Source organism: Coregonus clupeaformis, unplaced genomic scaffold (assembly GCF_020615455.1).
Source record: "Coregonus clupeaformis isolate EN_2021a unplaced genomic scaffold, ASM2061545v1 scaf0167, whole genome shotgun sequence".
NCBI lineage: Eukaryota > Metazoa > Chordata > Actinopteri > Salmoniformes > Salmonidae > Coregonus > Coregonus clupeaformis.
This window is the reverse complement of record NW_025533622.1, coordinates 287,093-305,098: the sequence shown is the minus strand read 5'-3', so window position 1 is coordinate 305,098 and position 18,006 is coordinate 287,093. Positions and strand designations below refer to the sequence as shown.

Sequence of the window (18,006 nt, the reverse complement as noted above, 5' to 3'; positions counted from 1 at the left end):
GGGGATACTGTGGCTCACCTTTAGTCAAGTGCATAACGCACATATCATTCAATTACATATAGTCATTCAATAGGATCTATGTGGCATATTTGATATACTGTAGCATACAGCCACCACAGCATTGTTGAGGGTTACCTGGTGCATGGGGTGCATGGTGTCCTGAAGGTAGTCCCCAGCCCCCTGCCCCTGTAGGCTGGGGGGTCCGGAGCCAGGGGAGGGGCCTGGTCCTGGGGACCGGCCAGGGCATGGAGAGGGACCCGGGTGGGACTGGGACATACCACCCGCCTGCTCCGTAGGGGTGGACATCTACAGATCTACTGGCTGGCTGTCTCTACTACACTGGAGAGTAGGAGGAACTTTAGTCTGATTAACTACGCATGGTTCTTACCTTCTGTAAGCTTGAGATATTTCAGACACTATTCATTATTGGTAACTGGGAATATACATCATATAATAGGCTATACATCAACATAGGTGACTACACGTCATAGGATGAGTATTTAGAATAAAATAAATGAGGTCATTTTTAGATGATACGGCTAAACTGTGTGGGGCAATTCCACAGTAACAGAATGATGCTGAGACTCAGATGTTTCTCTTAAAAATGTATGTCAAACAAAAAACAATGATTGCAACGTTATACAAACCATACAACTCTATGCACAAGGATTACCTTCAACAATTTCCAATGTTAAAAGTTGTGCCATTATTCTGTTACCAAATGAAATGGAGCAAATGTACCTCAAAGTCTGTTCAAGAACGTTGAAGAACATTTTAGGGAAATTAGTAGTTAAGTACAAACCGTAATGCAAGGTAGCAAACGTTTAATGGAACTGAACTGACCCCATGTAGTAGTTTGGGGTCAGACCAAGCCCCAGCCCAAAGTTCTTCAAGTAAATGTGTTTTCTGTAGGTCCTCTGTAGCTCAATTGGTAGAGCATGGCGCTTGTAACGCCAGGGTAGTGGGTTCGATCCCCGGGACCACCCATACGTAAAAATGTATGCACACGACTGTAAGTCGCTTTGGATAAAAGCGTCTGCTAAATGTCATATTATTTTTGTCAAACGTGCACTGGAAATGGTTAAAAGTTGTCCTTGTGCATACAGTTGTATGGTTTGTATAACTTTCAATCATTGGTTTTTGTTTACTGCATTGTGTTATCGTGGAATTTCCATGTGATAAAACCAAAGGGTTTGGAACAGCCGAAGCAGAGTAGAGGAGCGTCTACATGTCCTAACCTGACCTAACCTGACCTAACCTAACCTAACCTAACCCGACCCAACACGCCTCCTCCCAGCTGGCTGACCTGTCAACACGGGCCAAGTGGAAGCGTTTCAGAAATATCAAGGGAATGTGTATTTAGCTAAATATCTTTATTTGTTTTACTGTAGCTACGCATATTAGCCAAGTAACTGGATTATCGAATGTGTGAGCATTAATGCCGCCTAGTTTCGCCAATTTCAACCAAAATAGCTTTGTTTAGTAGCTTAGTGAAGCCAACCAAAGCACGTATACGTCTAAGTCACCCAAACAATGTAGAGGCTTTCCACAAGACAATGGAGAAGCTAACGGTATGTTTTTATCACATGCTGAACACGAGGATGGTCGACTGAGCTGTCATTTCCTGACCAAAATGTCATCTGAAAGCAGGCCTCAACTTCTGCAGGTCTGTCAACGCTGTTGCAACGTAGCTAGTTATTTAATTATTGTCAGTCATCTCGCTAAAAAGTGTCTATGAAAATAAGCGGATGCATGAAATGATGGCAAAGTGTTTGCGTTCTCGCTACGATGTATCAAATCGTCTACAGATGTTAGGCATCGTTTTTGGGAGAGACGAGCAGCGCTGATTGAATCATGCCTTCCCTGAATGTAACTGTTTCTCTGCTAAACTTCTAACATGGTGGTCGTTGCTATCAACCTAAATAAACCGTCAGTTTCGGGAAATAAAAGTTGACATGTGAAATGTGATCACGCAGAATAAATTACATTTATTAGGGATTAGGAAGCTGTTTTTTTTTAAAACCCCAACTCATGATATAAAAACGGATAATTCAACAGAACGAATAGTTCCAATTGAACTACGATGGCTAACGGTAGTTAACAGTAGCTAGCTAAGTTAGCTAGCTAGCAAAAACACGCCACCAACTTCAAATCAAATGTACTGTATCCTACTAACAACAAGCTAGCTAGCAATGTAACGGTCCATAAACATTCGGTATAACTATTTGTCAAATACAATGAACTTAAACTCAATTTACCTTACGGCAGACTAAACGGAATTCAGTCTAATAAAAATAAAAGATATTGCTGCTTTAAAATATGACCCCAATCTATACGGTCCCGCCCCCTGTGTTTTGCTGACATCTTCAAGTTCAGACTCTTTTGATTGGCCAAGACTACAGGAAATGCCACCAAACTGTAAAATGATTGGACGAAGAATACATCAATTATTACTTTCTCCGTTGTAGGGCGGGACTAATGTTCAGAAATCACTAAGAACTAAAAAAGTGTTTTCGTGCGTTATTACCGTGCCAGCCCCGACAAAGTTTCTAACGTGATGTTACAAAACATTTACATGCAAAACGAATACATCAAACAACGAAATTAAATGGAAAACGTGCTCCTCTCCAGCCACATCATTCCCTAGTCACACAGGCTGTGTAGGTTTGTCTTTTCCTTGACTTTGCAGAATGAGCTGTGCATGTAGCATTGCAAAAGCCCCTGATAATTATATTTAAGTCTTTACATCCTTCTGTTTGTGTTTGTAGTTGTAAGCCTACATATCCCAACATTCAAATATTTGATTGAGGAAATTAATGTGATAATGTGTCAACTGGTTAACATGCCAGAACAACGTCATAGTAGGCCTACTGTAGATTATCTGGTCATGTGTTAAATTAATAGAAAAACAGATCTGAGAGAATATCTAGAGCCAGGAGTTTTTCCTGACCACATGACCTGATGAGGGTTAACTCCTGGATATTTGCCTGCTATAGAGAGCAAACCAGTCACTGTGTGTAGATTACATGTTGATGACCTGATTAGGGTTAACTCCTGGCCCTAAAATAGAGGTTGATAGATAGACCCATAGAGACAGCGAACCAGTGACCATCTAGATGAGCAAAGATTAGTTGGAAGTGAAATTACAGTATAGCTGCTCTACCACATAAAACCACTAGAGGGCAGCAGTGGCTAACATTTACCTGGAACTTCAGCCTCAAGAGTTTTATTTTGTATTTATTTTATTTAAACTTATTTAACTAGGCAAGTCAGTTAAGAATAATTTCGTATTTACAATGACAGCCTACCAAAAGGCAAAAGGCCTCCTGCGGAGACGGGGCTGTGATTAAAAAAATTAATAAATATATATATTCTACATTTTTGTCATTTAGCAGACGCTTTTATCTAGAGCGACTTACAGTTAGTGAGTGCATAATTTTTTTTTTTTTCATACTGGTCCCCCGTGGGAATCAAACCCACAACCCTGGTGTTGCAAGCGCCATGCTCTACCTACTGAGCTACACGGGACTATATATATATATATATATATATATATATATATTTGGGTCCTATATAATATAGGACCAAAACACATCACAACAAAAGAGACACCACAACACTACATAAAGAGAGACCTAAGACAACAACATAGCATGGCAGCGACACGACAACACAGCAAGGTAGCATCCCAACATGAAAACAACATGGTAGCAGCACAAGACATGGTACAAACATTATTGGGCACAGGAAACAGCACAAAGGGCAAGAGACAACAATACAATAGAGTTGGGCACACACTAGGGAATTTCCCCAATTACAACAAGTAGCCACAACACCATAAACAGCCTGTCAGTTAGTCCAGCTGCAGCCTCCTTTTTTTTTGTCATTTAGCAGGCGCTCTTATCCAGAGCGACGTACAGGAGCAATTAGGGTTAAGTGCCTTGCTCAAGGGCACATCGACAGATAGTCGGCTCGGGGATTAGAACCAGCGACCTTTCGGTTACTGGCACAACGCTCTTAACCACTAAGCTACCTGCCTCCTTAACTTCCTTCCCACCTGTGTCTCCCTCCCTCCCTCCCTCCCTCCCTACCTGCCTCCCTCCCTACCTGCCTCCCTGCCTCCCTCCCTCCCTACCTGCATCCCTACCTGCCTCCCTCCCTACCTCCCTCCCTCCCTACCTGCCTCCCTCCCTCCCTGCCTCCTCCCTCCCTACCTGCCTCCCTCCCTCCCTCCCTCCCTCCCTCCCTACCTCCCTCCCTCCCTCCCTCCCTGCCTGCCTGCCTGCCTGCCTCCCTCCTCCTCCCTGCCTCCCCTCCCTCCCTCCCTCCCTCCCTCCCTCCCTCCCCTACCTGCCTGCCTCTCTCCCTGCCTGCCTGCCTGCCTGCCTGCCTGCCTGCCTGCCTGCCTGCCTGCCTGCCTCCCTCCCTCCCTCCCTCCCTCCCTCCCTCCCTCCCTCCCTGCCTGCCTGCCTGCCTGCCTGCCTCCCTCCCTCCCTCCCTCCCTCCCTCCCTCCCTCCCTCCCTCCCTGCCTGCCTGCCTGCCTGCCTCCCTCCCTCCCTCCCTCCCTCCCTCCCTCCCTCCCTGCCTGCCTGCCTCCCTCCCTACCTCCCTCCCTGCCTCCCTCCCTACAATTGAAGTCAGAAGTTTACATACACTTAGGCTGGAGTCATAAAACTAGTTTTTCAACCACTCCACACATTTCTTGTTAACAAACTATAGTTTTGGCAAGTCGGTTAGGACATCTACTTTGTGCATGACACAAGTAATTTTTCCAACAATTTTTTACAGACAGATTATTTCACTTATAATTCACTGTATCACAATTCCAGTGGGTCAGAAGTTTACATACACTAAGTTGACTGTGCCTTTAAACAGCTTGGAAAATTCCAGAACTTGATGTCATGGCTTTAGAAGCTTCTGATAGGCTAATTGACATCATTTGAGTCATTTGGAGGTGTTACTGTGGATGTATTTCAAAGTCTACCTTCAAACTCAGTGCCTTTTTGCTTGACATCATGGGAAAATCAAAAGAAATCAGCCAAGTCCTCAGAAAATAGGCTGGTTCATCCTTGGGAACAATTTCCAAACGCCTGAAGGTACCACGTTCATCTGTACAAACAATAGTATGCAAGTATAAACACCATGGGACCACGCAGCCATCATACCGCTCAGGAAGGAGACGCGTTCTGTCTCCTAGAGATGAACGTACTTTGGTCCGAAAAGTGCAAATCAATCCCAGAACAACAGCAAAGGACCTTGTGAAGATGCTGGAGGAAACAGGTACAAAAATATCTATAGCCGCAGTAAAACGAGTCCTATATCGACATAACTTGAAAGGCCGCTCAGCAAGAAAGAAGCCACTGCTCCAAAACCGCCATAAAAAAGCCAGACTACGGTTTGCAACTGCACATGGGTACAAAGATTGTACTTTTTGGAGAAATGTCCTCTGGTCTGATGAAACAAAAATAGAACTGTTTGGCCATAATGACCATCGTTATGTTTGGAGGAAAAAGGGGGGGCTTGCAAGCCGAAGAACACCATCACAACCGCGAAGCACGGGGGTGGCAGCATCATGCTGTGGGGGTGCTTTGCTGCAGGAGGGACTGATGCACTTGACAAAATAGATGGCATCATGAGGAAGGAAACTTATGTGGATATATTGAAGCAACATCTCAAGACATCAGGAAGTTAAAGCTTGGTCGGAAATGGGTCTTCCAAATGGACAATGACCCCAACCATACTTCCAAAGTTGTGGCAAAATGGCTTAAGAACAACAAAGTCAAGGTATTGGAGTGGCCATCACAAAGCCCTGACCTCAATCCTATAGAAGATGTGTGGGCAGAACTGAAAAATGTGTGCGAGCAAGGAGGCCTATAAACCTGACTCAGGAAGCTTGTGGAAGGCTACCCGAAACGTTTGACCCAAGTTAAAAAATGTAAAGGCAATTCTACCAAATACTAATTGAGTGTATGTAAACTTCTGACCCACTGGGAATGTGATGAAAGAAATAAAAGCTTAAATAAATAATTCTCTCTACTATTATTCTGACATTTCACATTCTTAAAATAAAGTGGTGATCCTAACTGACCTAAGACAGGGAATTTTTACTAGGACTAAATGTCAGGAATTGTGAAAAACTGAGTTGTATTTGGCTAAGGTATATGTAAACTTCTGACTTCAACTGTACCTCCCTACCTCCCTACCTGCCTCCCTCCCTGCCCACCTGTGTCTGCCTGCCTGCCTGCTTCCCTACCTACCTACCTACCTGACTGCCTGCCTGCCTGCTTCCCTACCTACCTACCTGACTGCCTGCCATGCTGGACAGCAACCAGAAAGCTGTGAGCTCTAAACCAACATGTCATGTTTAGAGTGATGTAGTGAAACCACCATTTAAATATACTTCAGCCTAATGAGATGCAAATAGCCATCAACAGGGTCGCTCACATTTGCATTCCCTGATATCAGAAACTTTGTTGATGATGTCGCTCAAACACAAAGCTGTCTTCACAAGGTGCTTTATTTGGTTAAACTTGAAAAGCAAACAAAACAATTTACCAATCTTGATTAAATGTGCAGTTTTATCTTTATTTACATTTACTGGACCATGCCCACATTGAAATATATTATAGCTATTAATATATATTATAGATATTTAACAGAGAGAAAAAAAAAAACTTTTCAAGTTTTAGATAGTGATTAATTCTCTGAGAGTCTGTCTGCTGCAGTCTACACTCCTAGAGGGGCCTGATGGATTCCAGGGGATCACTCCAAGAGGGGCCTGATGGATTCCAGGGGATCACTCCAAGAGGGGCCTGATGGATTCCAGGGGATCACTCCAAGAGGGGCCTGATGGATTCCAGGGGATCTTTCCAAGAGGGGCCTGATGGATTCCAGGGAATCAAGTTTAGGTTTTACTACAGTCTGCATGGTAATACTCCTAGAAGTGTGTACTGTACTCTGTAGTATGGTCCATGGAGCTGTATCATCTCTGTCTGGTCTGTAGCATGGTCCATGGAGCTGTATCATCTCTGTCTGGTCTGTAGTATGGTCCATGGAGCTGTATCATCTCTGTCTGGTCTGTAGTATGGTCCATGGAGCTGTATCATCTCTGTCTGGTCTGTAGTATGGTCCATGGAGCTGTATCATCTCTGTCTGGTCTGTAGTATGGTCCATGGAGCTGTATCATCTCTGTCTGGTCTGTAGTATGGTCCATGGAGCTGTATCATCTCTGTCTGGTCTGTAGTATGGTCCATGGAGCTGTATCATCTCTGTCTGGTCTGTAGTATGGTCCATGGAGCTGTATCATCTCTGTCTGGTCTGTAGTATGGTCCATGGAGCTGTATCATCTCTGTCTGGTCTGTAGTATGGTCCATGTCTCAGAAAATAAATGCATGTCTCAACCTTCGCCTTTCCCGAGCCCGTTGAGACAAGATCATAACTAGCAATTGGATATCATGAGATTGGGGAGAAAAATTGGGAAAAAAGTACAAAAAACCATATACAGTATACAATAGCTAGACATATTGTCCTCACCCTCTCACCGTCCCCCCCTACTCACAAGGCAGGCAATACGCTTGACCTCATCTTTACTAGATGCTGTTCTTCTACTAATCTCACTGCAACTCCCCTCCATGTCTCCGACCACTACTTTGTATCCTTTTCTCTCTCGCTCTACTCAAACACTACTCACTCTGCCCCTACTCAGATGGTAATGCGCCGTCGCAACCTTCGCTCTCTCTCTCCCGCTACTCTCTCCTCTTCCATCCTATCATCTCTTCCCTCTGCTCAATCCTTCTCCAATCTCCTGATTCTGCCTCCTCAACCCTCCTCTCCTCCCTTTCTGCATCCTTTGACTCTCTATGTCCCCTATCCTCCCGGCCGGCTCGGTCCTCCCCTCCTGCTCCGTGGCTTGACGACTCATTGCGAGCTCACAGAACAGGGCTCCGGGCAGCCGAGCGGAAATGGAGGAAAACTAGACTCCCTGCGGACCTGGCATCTTTTCACTCCCTCCTCTCTACATTTTCTTCATCTGTTTCTGCTGCTAAAGCCACTTTCTACCACTCGAAATTCCAAGCATCTGCCTCTAACCCTAGGAAGCTCTTTGCCACCTTCTCCTCCCTGCTGAATCCTCCTCCCCCTCCCCCCTCTCTGTGGATGACTTCGTCAACCATTTTGAAAAGAAGTTGACGACATCCGGTCCTCGTTTGTTAAGTCAAATGACACTGCTTTGACTTCTTTCTCCCCTCTCTCTCCAGATAAAATCTTGCGACAACCTGCCCGCTTGACCCTATCCCCTCCTCTCTTCTCCAGACCATCTCCGGTGACCTTCTCCCTTACCTCACCTCGCTCATCAACTCATCCTTGACCGCTGGCTATGTCCCTTCCGTCTTCAAGAGAGCGAGAGTTGCACCCCTTCTCAAAAAACCAACACTCGATCCCTCTGATGTCAACAACTACAGACCAGTATCCCTTCTTTCTTTTCTCTCCAAAACTCTTGAGCGTGCCGTCTTTAGCCAACTCTCTTGCTATCTCTCTCAGAATGACCTTCTTGATCCAAACCAGTCAGGTTTCAAGACTGGTCATTCAACTGAGACTCCTCTTCTCTGTGTCAAGGAGGCTCTCCGCACTGCTAAAGCTAACTCTCTCTCCTCTGCTCTTGTCCTTCTAGACCTGTCTGCTGCCTTTGATACTGTGAACCATCAGATCCTCCTCTCCACCCTCTCCGAGTTGGGCATCTCCGGCGCGGCTCACTCTTGGATTGCGTCCTACCTGACCGGTCGCTCCTACCAAGTGGCATGGCGAGAATTTGTCTCCGCACCACGTGCTCTCACCACTGGTGTCCCCCAGGGCTCAGTTCTAGGCCCTCTCCTATTCTCGCTATACACCAAGTCACATGGCTCTGTCATATCCTCACATGGCCTCTCCTATCATTGCTACGCAGACGACACACAACTAATCTTCTCCTTTCCCCCTTCTGATAACCAGGTGGCGAATCGCATCTCTGCATGTCTGGCAGACATATCAGTGTGGATGACGGATCACCACCTCAAGCTGAACCTCGGCAAGACGGAGCTGCTCTTCCTCCCGGGGAAGGACTGCCCGTTCCATGATCTCGCCATCACGGTTGACAACTCCGTTGTGTCCTCCTCCCAGAGTGCGAAGAACCTTGGCGTAACCCTGGACAACACCCTGTCGTTCTCCGCTAACATCAAGGCGGTGACCCGATCCTGTAGGTTCATGCTCTACAACATTCGGAGAGTACGACCCTGCCTTACACAGGAAGCGGCACAGGTCCTAATCCAGGCACTTGTCATCTCCCCGTCTGGATTACTGCAACTCGCTGTTGGCTGGGCTCCCTGCCTGTGCCATTAAACCCCTACAACTCATCCAGAATGCCGCAGCCCGTCTGGTGTTCAACCTTCCCAAGTTCTCTCACGTCACCCCGCTCCTCCGCACACTCCACTGGCTTCCAGTTGAAGCTCGCATCTGCTACAAGTCCATGGTGCTTGCCTACGGAGCTGTGAGGGGAACGGCACCTCCGTACCTTCAGGCTCTGATCAGTCCCTACACCCAAACGAGGGCATTGCGTTCATCCACCTCTGGCCTGCTGGCCCCCCTACCTCTGCGGAAGCACAGTTCCCGCTCAGCCCAGTCAAAACTGTTCGCTGCTTTGGCACCCCAATGGTGGAACAAGCTCCCTCACGACGCCAGGACAGCGGAGTCACTCACCACCTTCCAGAGACACTTGAAACCCCACCTCTTTTATGGAATACCTGGGGTAGGATGAAGTAATCCTTCTACCCCCCCCCCCCCAAAAATAAATAATAAAAATAATAATTGTAAAGTGGTTATCCCACTGGCTATAGGGTGAATGCACCAATTTGTAAGTCGCTCTGGATAAGAGCGTCTGCTAAATGACGTAAATGTAAATGAAATGTAATGTAATACCAAGAACAGATTGGATGAAGTGTTGGTGGTGTTGACACCAATCCATGCCTGTCTCCATCAGTTCATCTGACGCTGGACAAGCGTTCTGATTATGATGAGTATGTCTTCCATCGTACTGAATCCCACATTGGCATCTGTATTGGCCACCAGGATCACCTATAGGGGCACCGGCAGGAACCACATTGGCATCTGTATTGGCCGCCAGGATCACCTATAGGGGCACCGGCAGGAACCACATTGGCATCTGTATTGGCCGCCAGGATCACCTATAGTGGCACTGGCAGGAACCACATTGGCATCTGTATTGGCCACCATGATCACCTATAGTGGCACCGGCAGGAACCACATTGGCATCTGTATTGGCCGCCAGGATCACCTATAGTGGCACTGGCAGGAATACAAAACCATTAGGTCAGTCAATATTTTGGAAAAATTGCAACATGGCTGGTTAAAGGTGCAATCTGGGAATCTGTTCAATTGTCATTTCAATTATTGGTATAGGGTTAGGGTTAGGGTGAAGCCTCAATTGATTATTGAATAATAACTTATAGCATAAATGCCTCATGAGTGAAGCACAACTGTCTTTTATGATAACACCAAATTACAGGGTTTATTGTTTAAATATATGATGTTAATGTCTTGAACTTCAGTTAGTCCTTGCATCTATAGTGCTGTCCTGTCTACAGTATGAATGAAAGCCAGGGCTGGTGCTGTCCTGGGGGAGGTTGTGGGTTAGGGAGCTAGGTTAGTTAGGTTACATGGTGCTGTTCGACCAGTTAGGGAGCTAGGTTAGTTAGGTTAGTTAGGGAGCTAGGTTAGTTAGGTTAGTTAGTTAGGTTAGCAGCTCCGCTGCCCTTTAAATATATCACTCATTGCTTCAAGCCACACCCCGCCACACCCACCAAACGGAGCAAACGTACCTCAAAGTCTGTTCAAGAACGTTGAAAAATATTTCGGTTAAACGTGTTGTTCAGTACAAACTGTCACGCAACGTAGCAAACATTTGATGGAACTGAACCGACCCCATGTAGTAATTTGTGGTCAGACCAAGCCCCCAGCTCAAGGTAGAAGCACGCGTTTCACTGTACCGAGAGGACACTTTCAGTATTGCAGTTTAGCTGAAGTCGAGCCCAAAAAGACAATTCCCATAGACGGCCCCATAGAGAAGTAAAATTAGAAAATTACAGTTAAGTCACTGTAGTCATTAACTTTGGACACAAAACAAGTAATTGTCTTATAGGCTGTTTTTTTTCCATCTCTCACAGCCGAAGATATTAACATTTTATAGTCATCCAATGTCTGTCATGTTTCTGGATGAAGTGATGACATCGTTGCTGCTCACGCTTGCTGCAGTGCTAGAGCACTGGCGTTATGGACTAGGGGCACAGGCGTTATGGACTACGGGCACAGGCGTTATGGACTAGAGCACAGGCGTTATGGACTAGGGGCACAGGCGTTATGGACTAGGGGCACAGGCGTTATGGACTAGAGCACAGGCGTTATGGACTAGAGCACAGGCGTTATGGACCAGAGCACAGGCGTTATGGACTAGAGCACAGGGGTTATGGACCAGAGCACAGGCGTTATGGACTAGAGCACAGGCGTTATGGACTAGAGCACAGGCGTTATGGACTAGGGGCACAGGCGTTATGGACTAGGGGCACAGGCGTTATGGACCAGAGCACAGGCGTTATGGACTAGAGCACAGGCGTTATGGACTAGAGCACAGGCGTTATGGACCAGAGCACAGGCGTTATGGACTAGAGCACAGGCGTTATGGACTAGAGCACAGGCGTTATGGACCAGAGCACAGGCGTTATGGACTAGAGCACAGGCGTTATGGACTAGAGCACAGGCGTTATGGACCAGAGCACAGGCGTTATGGACCAGAGCACAGGCGTTATGGACTAGAGCACAGGCGTTATGGACTAGAGCACAGGCGTTATGGACTAAAGCACAGGCGTTATGGACTAGAGCACAGGCGTTATGGACTAGAGCACAGGCGTTATGGACTAGGGGCACAGGCGTTATGGACCAGAGCACAGGCGTTATGGACCAGAGCACAGGCGTTATGGACCAGAGCACAGGCGTTATGGACCAGAGCACAGGCGTTATGGACCAGAGCACAGGCGTTATGGACCAGAGCACAGGCGTTATGGACTAGAGCACAGGCGTTATGGACTAGAGCACAGGCGTTATGGACTAGGGGCACAGGCGTTATGGACTAGGGGCACAGGCGTTATGGACCAGAGCACAGGCGTTATGGACTAGAGCACAGGCGTTATGGACTAGAGCACAGGCGTTATGGACCAGAGCACAGGCGTTATGGACTAGAGCACAGGCGTTATGGACTAGATCACAGGCGTTATGGACCAGAGCACAGGCGTTATGGACTAGAGCACAGGCGTTATGGACTAGAGCACAGGCGTTATGGACCAGAGCACAGGCGTTATGGACTAGAGCACAGGCGTTATGGACTAGAGCACAGGCGTTATGGACTAAAGCACAGGCGTTATGGACTAGAGCACAGGCGTTATGGACTAGAGCACAGGCGTTATGGACTAGGGGCACAGGCGTTATGGACTAGAGCACAGGCGAAATGGACTAGAGGACAGGCGTTATGGACCAGAGCACAGGCGTTATGGACTAGGGGCACAGGCGTTATGGACCAGAGCACAGGCGTTATGGACCAGAGCACAGGCGTTATGGACCAGAGCACAGGCGTTATGGACTAGAGCACAGGCGTTATGGACTAGAGCACAGGCGTTATGGACTAGAGCACAGGCGTTATGGACCAGAGCACAGGCGTTATGGACTAGGGGCACAGGCGTTATGGACTAGAGCACAGGCGTTATGGACTAGAGCACAGGCTTTATGGACCAGAGCACAGGCGTTATGGACCAGAGCACAGGCGTTATGGACTAGAGCACAGGCGTTATGGACTAGAGCACAGGCGTTATGGACTAGAGCACAGCCGTTATGGACTAGAGCACAGGCGTTATGGACTAGAGCACAGGCGTTATGGACTAGAGCACAGGCGTTATGGACCAGAGCACAGGCGTTATGGACCAGAGCACAGGCGTTATGGACTAGAGCACAGGCGTTATGGACTAGAGCACAGGTGTTATGGACTAGAGCACAGGCGTTATGGACTAGAGCACAGGCGTTATGGACCAGAGCACAGGCGAAATGGACTAGAGCACAGGTGTTATGGACTAGAGCACAGGCGTTATGGACTAGGGGCACAGGCGTTATGGACTAGAGCACAGGCGAAATGGACTAGAGGACAGGCGTTATGGACCAGAGCACAGGCGTTATGGACTAGGGGCACAGGCGTTATGGACCAGAGCACAGGCGTTATGGACCAGAGCACAGGCGTTATGGACCAGAGCACAGGCGTTATGGACTAGAGCACAGGCGTTATGGACTAGAGCACAGGCGTTATGGACTAGAGCACAGGCGTTATGGACCAGAGCACAGGCGTTATGGACTAGGGGCACAGGCGTTATGGACTAGAGCACAGGCGTTATGGACTAGAGCACAGGCGTTATGGACCAGAGCACAGGCGTTATGGACCAGAGCACAGGCGTTATGGACTAGAGCACAGGCGTTATGGACTAGAGCACAGGCGTTATGGACTAGAACACAGGCGTTATGGACCAGAGCACAGGCGTTATGGACCAGAGCACAGGCGTTATGGACTAGAGCACAGGCGTTATGGACTAGAGCACAGGCGTTATGGACTAGAGCACAGCCGTTATGGACTAGAGCACAGGCGTTATGGACTAGAGCACAGGCGTTATGGACTAGAGCACAGGCGTTATGGACCAGAGCACAGGCGTTATGGACCAGAGCACAGGCGTTATGGACCAGAGCACAGGCGTTATGGACTAGAGCACAGGCGTTATGGACTAGAGCACAGGCGTTATGGACTAGAGCACAGGCGTTATGGACCAGAGCACAGGCGAAATGGACTAGAGCACAGGTGTTATGGACTAGAGCACAGGCGTTATGGACTAGGGGCACAGGCGTTATGGACTAGAGCACAGGCGAAATGGACTAGAGGACAGGCGTTATGGACCAGAGCACAGGCGTTATGGACTAGGGGCACAGGCGTTATGGACCAGAGCACAGGCGTTATGGACCAGAGCACAGGCGTTATGGACCAGAGCACAGGCGTTATGGACTAGAGCACAGGCGTTATGGACTAGAGCACAGGCGTTATGGACTAGAGCACAGGCGTTATGGACCAGAGCACAGGCGTTATGGACTAGGGGCACAGGCGTTATGGACTAGAGCACAGGCGTTATGGACTAGAGCACAGGCGTTATGGACCAGAGCACAGGCGTTATGGACTAGAGCACAGGCGTTATGGACTAGGGCACAGGCGTTATGGACTAGATTACATTGAAAACAACAGCTGTCTCTAGTTCATATAACAACACATCTGCCACGCTGATCCTTAACACGGGGGCCCCTCAGGGATGCGTGCTCAGTCCCCTCCTGTACTCCCTGTTCACCCATGACTGCATGGCCAGGCACGACTCCAACACCATCATTAAGTTTGCCGATGACACAACAGTGGTAGGCCTGATCACAGACAACGATGAGACAGCCTATAGGGAGGAGGTCAGAGATCTGGCCGTGTGGTGCCAGGACAACAACCTCTCCCTCAATGTGATCAAGAAAAATGAGATGATTGTGGACTACAGGAAAAAGAAGAGGACCGAGCACGCCCCCATTCTCATCGACGGGGCTGTATTGGAGCAGGTTGAGAGCTTCAAGTTCCTTGGTGTCCACATCACCAACAAACTAACATGGTCCAAGCACACCAAGACAGTCGAGAAGAGGGCACGACAAAACCTATTCCCCCTCAGGAGACTGAAAAGATTTGGCATGGGACCTCAGATCCTCAAAAGGTTCTACAGCTGCACCATCGAGAGCATCCTGACTGGTTGCATCACTGCCTGGTATGGCAACTGCTCTGCCTCCAACCGCAAGGCACTACAGAGGGTAGTGCGTACGGCCCAGTACATCACTGGGGCCAAGCTTCCTGCCATCCAGGACCTCTATACCAGGCAGTGTCAGAGGAAGGCCCTCAAAATTGTCAAAGACTCCAGCCACCCTAGTCATAGACTGTTCTCTCTGCTACCGCACGGCAAGTGGTACCGGAGCGCCAAGTCTAGGTCCAAAAGGCTTCTCAACAGCTTCTACCCCCAAGCCATAAAACTCCTGAACAGCTAATCATGGCTACCCAGACTATTTGCACTGCCCCCCCACCCCCACCCCATCTTTTTACGCTGCTGCTACTCTGTTAATTATTTATGCATAGTCACTTTAACTCTACCCACATGTACATATTACCTCAACTAGCCGGTGCCCCCGCACATTGACTCTGCACCGGTACCCCCCTGTATATATAGCCTCCCTACTGTTAAAAAAATAAATGCATTGTTGGTTAAGGGCTGTAAGTAAGCATTTCACGGTAATGTCTACACCTGTTGTATTCGGCGCATGTGGTAAATAAAATTTTATTTGATTTGGGAGATGTAGGTATATACTGCATTTGAGAGACGTAGTTACTTTATATACTGTATTCGGGAGATGTAAGTTTGAGCTTGGCGCCATTCTTCCTCCACTCGGTCCCTAACAGCACCATCACCGATGTTCTTCTGCCCTGTGCTTTTGTCATATGTTTTGAAAAGTCCTCAGCAGGAAGAGAAGGCGGAGCTGTCTGACATCACCAGAAATTGTGATCAAACTTGGATATCTAAGCTTTATAAATATGATTTCAGATGAGATTCTGGATAAATAAATACACAAAACAAAAGCTATCAAATGACTCATTATGAATAAAGGTAGTTTTAGTTTAATAGTAGGTTATTATGTTAGTGATGTTAACAGGTTTTCTGTTATACAGTGTACATGTATTTAGACTACAATACACTGTAATCCCAGCTGGGATATTTTGAGTAGAATGAAACAAATGAAAAGGGATGTAATATTTAGCAGCATAAGCCATCGATATAAGATGCTTGGATGAATATAGTGGCCTGACTTTCTTGATTTCCTTAGTTGACCTTGGAGGACTCAGAATGATAATGACGCCTTTATATATTGGATATTATATAGATAGTAGTTATGGTAGACACATCTCAATATCAACTATAACTCCCGTAGCTCAGTTGGTAGAGCATGGCGCTTGCAACGCCAGGGTTGTGGGTTTGTCTCCCACGGGGGGCCAGTATGAAAATGTATGCACTCACTAACTGTAAGTCGCTCTGGATAAGAGCGTCTGCTAAATGACTAAAATGTAAATAACTACTATCAGTTGACCTTAAGAATCCCATGACATTTCATCTTCATTCATTTGAATAATTCACCAGATAAGTAAATAAGCAAAGTCCATGGCTAAACTAACGAGGAAATCCCTGCCTGACAACACCCAATCCTCTCTCATACCTAACCTCATCCTTTTATATTATCTAATAGACGGATGGTTCCTGAATGTAAATGCAAACAAATAAACAGCGTTGTGAAAATGTTAAAACCACCGCTTCAGAGGTATGGTCCAGGGCCAACCAGGAAGAGTCTAACCCACAGTCCTTTGACAGTAAAAAGATTAATGGTTGTGGTTCCCATTCACCTTGAAACCCAGCGAAGGGCTGAGGACTCTTCCATGAAATTATTCAAAGTCCATTGACCCTATTAAAATTAATTGGGCAAGTGATGGTACATTAAAGATGACAGAACTATAGACCTATAGAACTATAGAACTATAGACATTTTTACATTTTAGTCATTTATCAGACACTCTTATCGAGAGCGACTTACAGTTAGTGAGTGCATACATTTTCATACTTTTCATAGACCAACAGAATACTAGACCTATAGATCTATAGAACTATAGACCAACAGAATACTAGAACTATAGACCTATAGAACTATAGACAAACAGAATACTAGACCTATAGAACTATAGAACTATAGACCAACAGAATACTAGACCTATAGAACTATAGAACTATAGACCAACAGAATACTAGACCTATAGACCTATATAACTATAGCCCAACAGAATACTAGACATATAGACCTATAGAACTATAGACCTATAGACCAACAGAATACTAGACCTATAGAACTATAGAACTATAGACCAAAATAATACTAGACCTATAGACCTATAGAACTATCGACCAACCGAATACTAGAACTATAGACCTATAGAACTATAGACAAACAGAATACTAGACCTATAGACCTATAGAACTATAGACCAACAGAATACTAGACCTATAGAACTATAGAACTATAGACCAACAGAATACTAGACCTATAGAACTATAGACCTATAGACCAACAGAATACTAGACCTATAGACCTATAGAACTATAGACCAACAGAATACTAGACCTATAGAACTATAGAACTATAGACCAACAGAATACTAGACCTATAGACCTATAGAACTATAGACCAACAGAATACTAGACCTATAGAACTATAGACCAACAGAATAGTAGACCTATAGAACTATAGAACTACAGACCAACAGAATACTAGACCTATAGAACTATAGAACTGTAGACCAACAGAATACTAGACCTATAGAACTATAGAACTACAGACCAACAGAATACTAGACCTATAGACCTATAGAACTATAGACCAACAGAATACTAGACTTCTATATCCTTGTCTGTACATAATGCCCTGAATCTATTCTACAACACCCGGAAATCTGCCCCTTTTATTCTCTGTACCCAACGCACTAGAAGACCAGTACTTAAAGCCTTTATCTGTTCTATTCCTTCTCTGTTCCTCTGGTGATGTAGAGGTTAACCCAGGCCTTGTAGCCCCCAGTATCACTCCTACTCCCCAGGCACTATCATTTGTTGACTTCTGTAACCGTAAAAGCCTTGGTTTCTTGCATGTTAACATCAGAAGCCTCCTCCCCAAGTTTGAGTTATCCACTGCGTTAGCACACTCTGCCAACCCTGATGTTCTAGCAGTGTCTGAATCCTGGCTTAGGAAGGCCACCAAAAATTCAGAAA

The 18,006-nt window shown here is 46.5% G+C and overlaps 1 protein-coding gene across 5 annotated transcripts in view; it reads right to left on the bottom strand.

Moving 5' to 3' along the window:
• Window positions 1–2,343, bottom strand: part of smarca2 (SWI/SNF related, matrix associated, actin dependent regulator of chromatin, subfamily a, member 2) — a 214,144-nt gene extending 211,801 nt beyond the window's left edge. For 4 of the 5 annotated variants that reach the window (XM_041869484.2, XM_041869486.2, XM_041869487.2 and 1 more), the window contains exons 1-2: window positions 2,259–2,343; window positions 136–339 (exon numbers count right to left, since the gene is read on the bottom strand). In XM_041869484.2, the coding sequence (XP_041725418.1) occupies window positions 136–306 (171 nt within the window). In that variant the 5' untranslated portion in view covers window positions 307–339; window positions 2,259–2,343. The remainder of the gene's footprint in view (window positions 1–135; window positions 340–2,258) is intronic. The other variant, XM_041869485.2, reaches the window with a different exon arrangement.
• Window positions 2,344–18,006: the final 15,663 nt, after the last annotated feature.